This window comes from Paramormyrops kingsleyae, chromosome 16 (genome assembly GCF_048594095.1).
Source record: "Paramormyrops kingsleyae isolate MSU_618 chromosome 16, PKINGS_0.4, whole genome shotgun sequence".
In the NCBI taxonomy this organism is placed as follows: domain Eukaryota; kingdom Metazoa; phylum Chordata; class Actinopteri; order Osteoglossiformes; family Mormyridae; genus Paramormyrops; species Paramormyrops kingsleyae.
Window position 1 is genome coordinate 16531722 of NC_132812.1, and position 12870 is coordinate 16544591.

The following is a 12870-nucleotide window of genomic DNA, read 5'->3' on the forward strand; positions in this document are numbered from 1 at the left end:
GTACAGAACTTAAAAATTGAAAAACTTTGTCTCTGTCCAAATATTTTTGGTCCTGGTCGTAACTTACATTTTCATGAAGTACAAATCTTTTTAAGCATATGTTTCATTATTGTCATACCTTTGTTGCTGTAGGGTCCGATGAGAGAGGCTCTTCTGAGTTTTAATCAGTAGTTTCTTTGAAATAGTACTTGAATTAACCCAAAAAAAAAAGAATCTCACCTGCCCCAGTTGCGATTTACAAATCCAATCTCAGCAATGTTTTTGATGGGTTTATTCATAATAAATAAAATAACAACACTTTAAAAATTATTAGATCATTTTAACCCTATCTGGACTGGCATTATTGAAATATTTCCATTGCTGTGGAATTTGTTGACTTTCTAATTAACAGAACAGTTGTAAATGTGTAACATTGGACAAAAGTTGGCTTTTCCTTTCGTGTAGATTTATAATACAGCCACTTCAGATATCTTAAGATTCTCATCAAGTTCGAGCTGTTTTACTCTGCCAAGCGGTATTTAAAAAAACATGAGCCGCAATAACCTTGAGGGTCTCTACTCTTGCACTTTTGTTATCTTCACACATAAATACTTACAGACTAAAGGTTCTGCTCCTTTGTTCTTCATCTGCCCCCCTGGCTAAGAGACAGTCCCCCGAGAATGATTTGTTGTAAAAGTGCATTCTGTGTAATTATTTGCTGCCAGAACCTCAGTGATGTTCAGAAGCCACAATAGAGCAGCGAGTAAAAGGCACTTCACTTAATAATGTGCCACTTGGCATCGGTCAGTAACTATATGAAAACACGAAAAGGACGAAAACATCTCAAGTACACTGACTTGTCCAATGTTAGCACAAAAAAAAAGCTATTTACAAAAATATTTATTTTATGTTTTGGCTAAACAGTTTTCTTTGTTTCAGTTTCATAGTTTAATTCAAAATGTCAGAAATATAATATTGTATTAATTTTAAAAAAGGTTTAAATAACAGCCAGCCAAACCTATCTGTCAGGAAGTTTATTACAGCGGGATATAACTATGAGACTGTACTGTGAGTTTATGACAGTCTGTGGGAAATATTCTTTTAATTGCATACAGTAGGCAGCAATTAACATGGAACTTAATTAAAAACAAATGTAGCAACTCATAGAATACCAACAGAATGGGTGATGTTAAAAAAATCAGTCTTTGATCACTCTCTGATCACTACTTCATACCTTCAACTTTTGGTGCCCACACTGATCAAGTGGAAATTGTCTTTTCTTTGGGATGAAAAATAGGCATTATAGTAGGAGATAAATACACGTACAAAATGTACAAAATTCTCTATAAAAGCATTCAAGGTACATATTTCATTTTGATATTGTTGCTTCTTTGAAATGCAGAGTCCAGCGTGAGATGAGATTTTTTTAAATGATGCCGGTAATGCCAGGTTCCAAAATTAATTCGAGAATGTGTATAATCTAATCATCATCATTGTCCTCATCATCTTCGTCATCTTCCTCATCTTCATCGTCATCATCATCATCTTCATTATCATCGTCGTCATCATTGTCATCATCGTCGTCATTATCGTCATCATCATCGTCGGCATCATCATCATCGTCTTCAGTGTTGACCTTTCCAGACAATACATCTTCAATCCAGTCTTCCAGCTCCTCTGCTGTAGGCAGATCTTCATCATCAGGCATATCTAGCCAAATGCTATCCGCCTGCCAGAAAAATCAGGATGCAAAACCAATTAAATCACTTCTTCAAGAGTCAAAGTTAGGTCGCAATAATACATGGCTTTAGAAGTACCTCTTTCTCTATATTTGAAGATTTGTTTCATCTTCTAAATCAATGGTGGTTCTACTGGACATGAGAGTAATTTATTTCTGACTTACATCTGTCACGTTGACCACGCCAATCTGAGGCTTAAAGAGGTCCACTTTGAAGGTTTTCTCCCAGTAGGTAACCAGCTGAAAATCAAATACAAAGGCAGAATGTACAGCAGAAAATTAATTCAGTTTGAATTAGGGGCAATAATATTGAAATTAAATCCTGTGATCCAGCTGTTTTAGTTTTACTTGAACGTCTCTATTTTATGCATACAATAGCAGTAGAACATACTACAATCATTTACTCACCAAGGGAAAGTCATCTGGGTCAATCCACACAATGCTCAAGTCAGGGTTGTTTGTATTGTCTCTGGCCACTTCCTTCAGGATTTCAAGGAACTCAAAGCCGTCTGAGAAGGTTCCAGAAGGTTATAACTCAACACCACAAAATGTACAAATGAATAACTGAAGTGTACTGTTCTCTGTCTTTTTTGCTCACCAGGATCCTCCTCTTCCGCAAAAGCGACAATGTGAATCCCTTCCATGTCATCTTCCTGGTAGGCGAAAGAAAGTTTTCAGAGAGAATCAGAGTCATGATGCATGATCTAGATTCTAGATGTTTTTGTATTTATTACAAACATGTGGAATTACGAAAAATCAAGTGATGTGTATCGCATTTTTCATTCATGCATTTTCAAACAATATAGTTTGTAAGTATGATCCTATATGAATTTGGCCCAGTATTATTCTTTTGCTTAGGATAACTCATCAACTGTAAATGACAACAAACCCAGGTCTCAAACATGTCCTCAGCACGCAGTTTTCTCAGTGTAGGCCTGGAATAGAATAATTACAGCATCACGGCTTGTTTACAGAGTAGACAGGCTCATCTCATTAATTAATCCTGCAAGTCACTCTTAAGTCCAGAAGTCAAGACCACCGTGGCCAAAACTGACATCAATCCAACCTATATGTTTAACTCGAGGTTGAAAAAAGAAAATGAAAGGTTTCCCTAAGGCTACGCCCAATTCTAAAGTACATTAAAAATACCTAGGTCTGTGTCAGATTACGACGTCACTCATGCAAAGATTGACATGACATTTTTGACATGACATTTTGCTCCTGTTGGGTATATGCAAACATTACCGTCTATGTTTATTGACGAAGTCCACAATGTCCTCCTCTGAAACTGGCTTTCCTGGAATGGTCACGGGCTCTTCCATGAAGGGCTCGTAGAAATCCACTTCATTCATCTTCAGAGTCAGCTGCTTGGCCACCTGCAACAAATCAGGCTCCCTTACTCTGCCGAAAAATAAACCGATTTGAACAAGTAGCGACTAGCGTAATGAGGATAAAATCTGAAGTTTGTATCGTTCCTCATTATTTGTGTTTTTTTTTTTGCATAAAAAAATATTTGCTGCTTACGGCTTTCTCGAATGTGCCGAAGAACTTGACGTAGGGCTGGAAATGCTTTGCAGCCTCCAGGAAGGCAGCGAAGTCTAGAAGGACAGAGAGAACAGCCCTGTGTGACATACCTTGTGTCTGCACCATTTGTGCCATTATGGAAACTAACCACTGTGAAGTCAGAAAAACTATGAATGTCTAGTCAAAAGGCATTAAGGCAGCCTCTGTCTAACTCCCGTTAGCCGTTTGAAGTTCAAGGAGCCCTTGAAACCTTCCATGATAAAACTTCAGGGGAAAGTTAGCTACCTGTTGGAAGTTGGTACAAGTACAAGTCTATCCCTGCAGCCTCTTTCTATGAACGTATGCTGCTCTTTTTATATATAAATACCACAATAACTGCTCTTGATTTACTCAAGCAGAAGATCTAGGCTATTTGAAGCCTGGCAGGTCACTGGGGAACTTCTGGCAAGGCCTTGGGCCCATTAACATTCTGTGCTCCATCTTCGCCCCTATAAGTGCTTGTGCAGGAAAATGATCCAAAGGTTTACATGGAGACCAAATGGGATAAAAATCACTATGAGGCTGATCTTTAACTTACAAACACTGTCTGAGGAGTGCTACAGGGACAACCATACCCCTTGGCTTTACAAGAGCTGAAAATAGTTAATGCATTAACTTCAGCTTTTTATCAGGGATCCGAGGCAACGGAATATCCCAAAAGTTAACAATGATTCTTGGACTGTAAATGCAAGCAGCTCCTTCAGAATGGTGCCGTGGAGAGCAGAGCCTCACCACACTCGCCCTGCCTGTTACTCACGCTCCGATTCCTCGTTTTTAAAGTAACCGATGAGCCGTATGTCCTCCTCCAAGTTGTCGAAGGCACGCAGCTCCATAGAGTTACTGATAAGTTCCACGGGATCCTCCAGCAGCTGGCCGTGGGAGACAGGCTTTGTTAAGTGGGCTGCCAAACCGGGGCAGACATTTCTACTCAGTTTGAATAGAAAAAAGCTGATTTGGCCAACAGTGAAAATTGCCCATTATAAATTAATTTTGTTAAATGAACTTGTATATAGATAAGGAAGTACATCTTAAATGGAACTTGTTTAATCGTTGCATCATAAAAACAAACATCAAGGCAGATAGATAGATAGATAGATAGATAGATAGATAGATAGATAGATAGATAGATAGATAAGACATTATTGTCATTGTAAATACGACACTATGGTAGCTCTCAGAGAGAACAGCAGCAATAGAAAATACACAAGATAAAATTACAAACACGAGGTAAAATTACAAGGCAGATTCTTCTTAAGTAGCATGTTTAAAAGCAGTGATGTGCTTTTCATTTCGGAATGACTGCATCCTTTCAGGGCAGAGGGGATGATTAACGGATCCTAACAGCCCTCTTATCGACTCATAACTCATAACGTAGTTATGAAAGAAAAAAGCCCCACACAAGCCAGGAGGCCGGGCGATGGCTGCCCCTGTACCCATCTGCCCCGGAGAGTGCTTACATCCAGCAGGAACTCCACCAGGGTGTCTGCAGCCAGCTGGCCATCGAATTCGATGACGCGGTCTTCCTTGAAGACGTAGATGCTGCCCTCTTCCTCAAGTCCTGGGGACTCAAAGAAGGTCTTTTCAGGAGACCTCCAACTTCAGGCATTGACAGGCTTTACATAACAGTGGCATTCAAACGTGGAAGCTCATTTGTTTGCCACACCTATGTCTTACCCAGTTTCTTGGCCACCTTGGCGTCCTTCTGGGAGTCTACCATTCCGAAGCCGATGTCCTTGTCCTCCAGCACCTGTGCAGTCAGCTGTGGACGGGGAAGACCATGAGTAATTAATGAAAGAGCACCATGAGAAATCTGTTATATCATAACACTCCATTATTAACTTAACTATTTTGTGAGAACTGTATGTTGAGAACCCTATTGGTACCACTGATAAAGGCAGAATTTTGGGTTTCTCGCTGTGCCTTTAAATATAAAAAAAAATTAAATTAATCTCCCCAGTCTGGAAAATCCAATTAATCTCATCAAAGGTCACCCTTTAACGCCATCTTGGCCCGGGTGAAGGCTGGCACATCGATGCTTGTGCTGTCAGCCACCTGCTATGGGCTGCTGGCTTCATTCACCGACATGTCTGGAGGACCTGGCCACACGCTCAGTTCCACTCACACTCACACGGGCATCCAGCTGCCGCGGATCGCCACTTGAAACATGGCTCGGCTGTCATTCTTCGAACCTCTTCACCACAGCTATTGCAGCACAGTGTCAGCTGAGACCACATTCCCATGGAAGGCCACACCTTGCATTGAGTGACGTCCCGCTGGGGAGGATTTTCTGTCACTCTTTTTTCCCACCTTTTCCGGTTTCCTGTTTTCAGTTTTGAATTAATTTAACAGATCTAAATTAACAGTCTAGACGTTAAGCATTACATTTCCTTGGGATAACACCAGCTCATGTCTGAAATGCTTTAATCTTCAATCCACTAGGAGAAAAAAAAACACTAATCAAATGTGTTTCTTTTATTTGTATACATTTTTCGTGATGCAGTTATTAGTTTATTTGAGCTCTGCAGATTTGCTGCAGCTACACAATGCATTTTGATATAATACAAATTTTGTGTGAGGGGACAAAACATGATAATCAGCTTTATTGCTTTTCAGGCAACAGAGAATCAAAGATCAGTAATAGGAGATAATGGTTTATGGGTTAATTAGGGAACGATTTAGAGAATTAGTTGGCTGCAGGATAAATGGACCCTGTTGTATAACCATGTAAAAGTGATCAGCTCTGTAAATGGAGTCATAGTGAAACTCCCAAGTGATGTCAATAGAAAGAAGAGGCCCGGCCTTAAGGCGGTGACCAATGACCCGACCGCAAGCCACACATCTAAGAATAAAGATATCATCTGTCAGTAATGCCTGATAAAAATGGGACAAGGACAGCGAAGAAATCTGTTGTCTATATCGGTGTTTCCTAACCTGGTCCTGTTTTTGCTCCCTCCCAGCTACCAGCAAAACGTGGACTGTCTGCGAGTCCCGAAGGAACGGATTGGGAAACATTGGTCTATATCCACAATTTGTGGTCTTTGATGACAAACTGACAGGTGGTATTGGCCTGAAAAGCCAAAGGATTGTCGCATAAGAGAATGGACTGAAAATTCATGCATTTGGCTAGATGATGAGCTTATCAACGCTGCATGTGCCTCTGCTCTTCCAGACTCACGACACATATGGTCTGGTGTGGAAAACCGCATGTAAGGTGATCAGACCATAAAACCAAGCCAACTTCCATAATGGACTGAGAAGGACAGCTCAAGCTGATTGTCCTCCAGAGATGCAAAGTAAAAATAAAGTGTTGAAAATGTGAATCCACACATCTTAACAACAGCTTGGCACTACTCATCAACACTTCTGTTTTCTGTTACCAAAAATACCTATAAAGTTAGCACTGAGGCTTCATTCCAAATACTGTGCTCCCAATTTTTGTTCATTAGGCTAAACTAAAGAGCTAACTTCTCCAAGTTTAAATAAAAGTTAACCTGATATGTGTCAAGGACAAATGTTCAACTTTTGTACTGTTTTGATCTAGTGCTTTTTCTAAGCTGTCTTTGTATCAGTTGATTGTACTGGTTAGTATGATACATTGATAGAACTGAGAAATCCATACCAAATGACAGATACAATTCTGTTACATGGCCATGAACATCCCATGTCCCTCACAAAAGCATCACCACTATATTCCTCTGTAATGTACCTACATAGCAAGCAAAGTACCGTTTATGCATAATTTCACCACGTATCTGGTACAGGGGGTGAAAATTCTGTTAAGCAGACATTACTTGTTTATATATTTTTGCTGATTTCAAATAAAAAATTACATTCAGTGCCTTTATACAGTCGAATTATAAACCTACAGCACAAGCCAATTAAAGGCTTTTTGAAATTTTCTGTACATGATGGAGTTTGAACTTTTTGTAGAACCTCTTTGAATCGGGCACAGAAAACTCTGATGTGCCAGATATATTATGTTTTCTGAAAATGAAACAGAACATTAACTCTCTCTCGCCCAGCAGAGTTAGACTGAATGAGTGGTATAATGAAATGCTACAGGCGCAAAAAGAAGGTTTGAATAATTTATTTTTCTTGCGCCTATATCTCCCAGGCGCATAAAATTCACAATCCCTTTCAATTACCAGGTTGCATAAAGCCTTTTAACTTGATGTGTGATGCTTTTCGAAGCCGAAGTCATGCCATACTATAAGGTACACACAGAATGGTTTGATCACATTCAATAAATCCTGCTGTCAGACCTGAAAATCTGCAAGTGCCTTTTATGTTTCCAGAATTTTTTTTACCATTGTCTGCCTCACTCTTCCTCAACCTTCATGTTTAAAACACTCCTCTTCTAAACTCCTCTCCAAGTAATTTTATAGCTAAAATCTTATACCTCAGCACAATCTCAGGCGGTTTTCCACGGTTCTCCCAAAGCTCAAGAAATTTATATGACGTAATTTTCCATGACGCCAAATGACACTTGGTCAGGTAACCTAGGGGTGGACACCATTCAGCTGCACTCATCTTCTAAGTCTTACCTCCAACACTAGTTCTGTCATCTGGTACTGCTTCTGAAGCTCCTTGCTGGAGGTCAGAGGCTCATGGTAGAGCAGGCACAGCATGTCATACTTCTTCAGTGCCTTCTTGTAGTTCTTCTCGCTGATGTCGATCACCCTATCCTTGCCATCGAAGCTGGGGAACTCCAGTCCTTCCTCGGCGTCACTGAAGGAGGCCAGGTAGAAGCAGGCCAGTAGGAAAAGGCAGAGGGCCTTCATGGTTCCCATGGAGATCGGCACCCGGCTACAGGTGAGGAGAAGAGGCCCACAGGACACTGGGACTGAGAAGCGGTGCCCAGGTTCAGGAAGAGAGCTGGAATAAGTGGACCTGGTGATCTTCTACTCTCTTTAGTCCTGTTGCTCTATCTGCCACCTTGACCACAGGCTGCCTCTTTCACTCCCCGTCTTTCCCGAAGACAAAGAGAAAGACAAAAACGATGGGAGCCGGTATCAGGATGTGGGAGCTTTGGTGCTGGATACCTTACATAGCAAAGCCCATATCCCCTGCCATTTCAGAACCATTTTTAGGAGGCCAGTTGTTTCTGGTCTATAAATAAACCAGGAGCTCGCAGAAAGGAGGACAGATAGAAGCACAATCAGGGATTTGCTCTGCGTTTCAGAGCCATGCGTGATGAACCACCCCCTCCACAGAGACGGAAGGAAGATCTGAGGTGTTTTTTGAATCTGTTTAAGGACTCAGAGACAGCAACAACATAAATTACACTGGTTTAGTTTCTTACTGAGATGATTGGTCAGAATGTGTAGAAGGTTAGTCAAAACGCTTAATTTTTAAACAATTTTAAGGCTTTATTCACTGCCGGATCATACAATGAGCTTTTCCTTTATGCATAATGTAACTTAGGGATAGCCTCAGCCTTTAAATGAGCCAAGTCAAGTGACAAGATAATAGCTTGGCGCAAATAGAAATGTAAGCATGCATACGAGCATACTGTACATTTGCTCAGCTCATTGAGTAACCTGAGACTCTGCACAGTTAAGTAGAGTTTAAGGGGTTTGGCTTGTTGGTCCATGTATGCCGCATGTAAAATGTGACGACCACATCGTAAAAAGGTCAACAGTGTGCTTGTGCAGCACTTGGCCAAGTTTAGTCAAAACACAAAAGGGACTATACCTTTAAACAGACGGTAGAGTTACGAGGCTCACAGCACGTCCGTCTGATCTTTCAGCCACGTAAATCATTGCATACACCCTTGGAGCGAATCCAGTCAGACTGGCATATTTCTACCAGATCCGCGTCTAGATTCGGAAGGGCTGAGAGCAGATGCTCCAAATAGATTTTCCAATGGGAGGGAGTGTAATTAGTCCCCCCTAATTGGTATGTGAAAGTAGAGCACTCCGAGCCGGTCTTGCCCCAAACGGGCCGATCCTGGAATCTGCCCTCTGACCTCTGACCCCAGTGGCACCACACATGCAGCGCAGGGGAGCGACCCGACAGCTGAGGCCTGCTTTCACAAAAAAGCAGGCCCTCAACACCCATACCTGCACTATTATCTGCTGATATGCATGTATATTATACATAATATATTTATTATTCCAGATACATTCATATCTCCATATCCATATTTACATATTTGTACTTATATTGACATATTTGGTGCCCTGCGATAGGTTGGCGCCCCATCCGGGGTCGTTCGCTGCCTTTCGCCCGTATCTTCCAGGATTGGCTCAAGACCCCCCCCCCCCCCCCCCCCCCCCCGTGACCCTAAATAGGATAAGCGGTTTAGGGAAATGGATGGATTTGCATATTTGTACTTGCTACTACTGATATCGAATGATTGTCCTTATGTCCTGTTATTAGTTGTATGTCCCATGTCTCGTTATCTTGTGTCTGTCTGCATCTCAGTGTACCCGAACTAGTACAAATGACAATAAATCAGTCTAATCCACTAACGAGAGCCGAAATGTTGTATTGCTCTAGGAAAAGGCAGATTATGAATTTGTTTAATTATTACAAGTATTTATACTGACTATTCATATGCTGATACCTATTTTGCCACCTTAATCCAATCAGTGCTCAGGTCATTTCATCCCACTGCATTTGACCTGCACCAATTTGTCTTATTTTCAAATGCTGCAGTAATTCCCTAAAATATCATATAACAATTTCTGTGCCAGGAGCCATCAAGCCAAGCTTTATTATTCTAGTTTGCTAACCCAGCATGCATTTCACCACGTAACACCTACATGGACAAACAGCAAAGGAAGCGCGATGTCTGCTTTTACTTACACTCTCACTGTTATTTGTATCTGAGGAGCTGCATTCAGCACTGCAGAGACCTGTAACTTGAGCCTGTATTGCTGTCGGTGCTGAAATAGACACTGGTATTCTGGGCTGTTATGTTGGGTTGTGTTTGAGTACATTGTGTGGCGAGATGCTAATCATCTCATCTCATTCTGTCTTGTGTTTTGTATCTATGAGTTTAGCTATGAAATGCACAGACCTGATACATTGCACACCTTGGTCGTTAATTTCCGCGGTTAACCACCGGATTATATAAGGAGAGGCAGTGGAGCCACAGTGTGGAGGCCACACCAAACCCCTGGGGTGCTGTGTGGAGTGTAGATGTTCATTCCTGTGATTTATGCAGATCTTGGTGCATAGCTTAGCACCGACGTTGCTGAAGGAGCAGCCCGAATCACTGATTTCCTGGGAGCATGTCTTGAGCTCTTGCAGATAATGGGATTTTTTAAAAATGTATTTATGTTATTTTGTTTGTGATGATTGTACTAAACTTTATGATAATTGTACACTTGATCGATTGCCTACAGGATGACAGAAATGTGGAAATCATTTTGAGATGATGGTGTTGCAGGTTGCTGCTTAGAACAATCCAATGTGGCATTCAATATAGAATGCTGCCCAATTTTAGGGAGGGGGGGCTGGAGGTGTTCAGTCTTACACATTCGTGTCATCAGAATTGTGAAGAGAGGATTATATTGTTGTGTACAGATGTAAAAATGGGGCTTTGAGTCCCTGTTTGTCTTACTCTTCCCAAATGAAGGATTGCAGCGTCAGCTCCGATTTGTGGGGCATGCTGTGTTTGGGGAACGTTAACAAACTCCGCATGCCGCCCTACAGGCCAGACTGAAAAATGACGGCTCACCAGGCTTATGACCTTCGATAGCTGAAGCATGTTCCTATTTTTAGGGAGAAACATTTTACTGACCCCCTCCCTTGGGGTCAGCGGTGCCCCTGGCTTTAACGTCACCAACTGGCACATGCTCTACCTCGGTGGCCTGAGGAAGAGGCTCAGCCCCCGCTAGTTCATCTGTGTCGGTATCCAGCCGGGTTCCGCGGCTTAGATGATTTAATTAAATGGCCTTCACAACATCAACAGGCTCATCTGAAATCTACTTTGACTTCCCTTGCTTGACAATGCAAAGACCCAAGATTTGTCTTCCCTCAGCCCCTAAGGCATGCAACAACTTGCTTCGAGAGCAATTTAAACAAGGTATACTATCAGAAATGTTATATAGAAGGAGAGGATTTTGAAGTTGATCTCAGACTTATCGTTCAAAAAGTGGGATTAACGTGCAAACTTTATCCCCTTTATGCCCTTTCAAAACTATGGATCTCTGCTGTGTTTAACATATCTGTTCGACGTCTAAATGGTCACCTAATTTCTTTCTGTGTTGTAGTTTTGAAAACTTTTATAAGGAAAAAACTTTTATAAAGACAACTTCTGAGATCTTATTGAAATGATAAAAGTTGTTTTGTTCGGTTTTCCAATAATGCTGCCACGGCATGTTAGAACAAGCTGATATGCATAGTTTTAGTATTACTTTTTAAAGGGCTGTTCAGTTTGTTTATGAAATGCCTCTATTACGCTATAGTATAGTCCACCTTGGGTAATATGAATAGTGGAGATTTACCAAAGCGTATTTAATGCTCCCTATTCAGAGTATTATAGAATAAAACCTCATCATGAAAACTAAACATGAGCTTTTTTTAACAATGAAGAACAAAGAGCAGTTACACACACACACACATACTGTACACACACACACACACACATACTGTACACACACACACACACACATACTGTACACACACACACACATACTGTACATACACACACATACTGTACACACACACACACATACTGTACATACACACACACATACAGACGCTCCTCTACTTACGAATGAGTTACGTTCCAAACTAGGATGCTGGGAGTAGCACACTACGCTGCTGTGCGGCAGGAGTAGCGGCCAGAAGTCGAACCAGGCGGAATTGGCGTGCAGAGAAAAAAAAATAGATGTTGCGTACAGGAAACGGCAGCCCAAGGAACACAATTTGGACTTACAGTCTTCTTTGTTCGTATCTCTGAAAGTTCGTAAGTTCGTAAGTAGAGGAGTGTCTGTGTGTGTGTGTGTGTGTGTGTGTGTATATATATATATCAAGTTCAAGTTCAAGTTACTTTATTGGTACCCGAAGGTAAATTTTGCTTGCAAAAAGGAGGACAGATAGACAGAGTCCACACACAAGCCCAAGTAGGAGAAACACAAAAAACACATAATCACACATCGCTCATTATACCACAACATGCAGTACTATCAGTAAAAAATAATAATAGTAAATAAATAATTAATAAAATAATAAATCCTAATAACATAAATACTATAACTTATAACTTATTCCTCAGTGTAATGGCTGCCAGAATAAAACTATTTCTGTAACGTTTTGTCCTTCACCTGTGCATTATGAACCTACAACCTATACAATATATACATAAAATATAAATATACACATAAAAAGTGCTGGTTTATTTTTCACCGTCTCCCCCTGTAGTCTGACTTACAGCAAAAGGAAAATCCCAGGATGTTTGCTGTGTTTTTTTTCCCTTGAGTCTGCATGCCAAGGGAATACAAGGTAACCAAGCAATGGAAAATCTGAAGGAAGAGGTACACAGTCGTCATGGTTACAGCTGTGATGACGCTGAAGCTGTTAGTTTAGGGGCAAATCAATATATATGGTTTTCACAAAAACTATTAATTCATTTTTTT

At 41.0% G+C, this 12870-nt stretch overlaps 1 protein-coding gene across 1 annotated transcript; it reads right to left on the bottom strand.

The window, feature by feature from the left end:
• Positions 1 to 998: 998 nt before the first annotated feature.
• Positions 999 to 8410, bottom strand: LOC111852684 (calsequestrin-2-like). The gene is made up of 11 exons (XM_023828858.2): positions 7825 to 8410; positions 4955 to 5039; positions 4738 to 4838; positions 4038 to 4149; positions 3242 to 3315; positions 2963 to 3093; positions 2607 to 2652; positions 2316 to 2370; positions 2126 to 2226; positions 1883 to 1957; positions 999 to 1708 (listed from the first exon to the last, which is right to left on the bottom strand). Exons 1-11 carry the CDS (start codon positions 8068 to 8070, stop codon positions 1460 to 1462), a joined length of 1275 nt encoding a protein of 424 aa, XP_023684626.1. The 5' UTR covers positions 8071 to 8410; the 3' UTR covers positions 999 to 1459.
• Between the last annotated feature and the right edge of the window lie 4460 nt (positions 8411 to 12870).

Coding starts and splice junctions, on each gene's coding strand:
- LOC111852684 (XM_023828858.2), bottom strand. CDS start 8,070: ATGGGAACCATGAAGGCCCTCTGCCTTTTCCTACTGGCCTGCTTCTAC. Junction 2,227..2,315: donor TGCGGAAGAGGAGGATCCTG/GTGAGCAAAAAA, acceptor GAACCTTCTCAG/ACGGCTTTGAGTTCCTTGAA. Junction 1,709..1,882: donor GCGTGGTCAACGTGACAGAT/GTAAGTCAGAAA, acceptor TTTTTCTGGCAG/GCGGATAGCATTTGGCTAGA.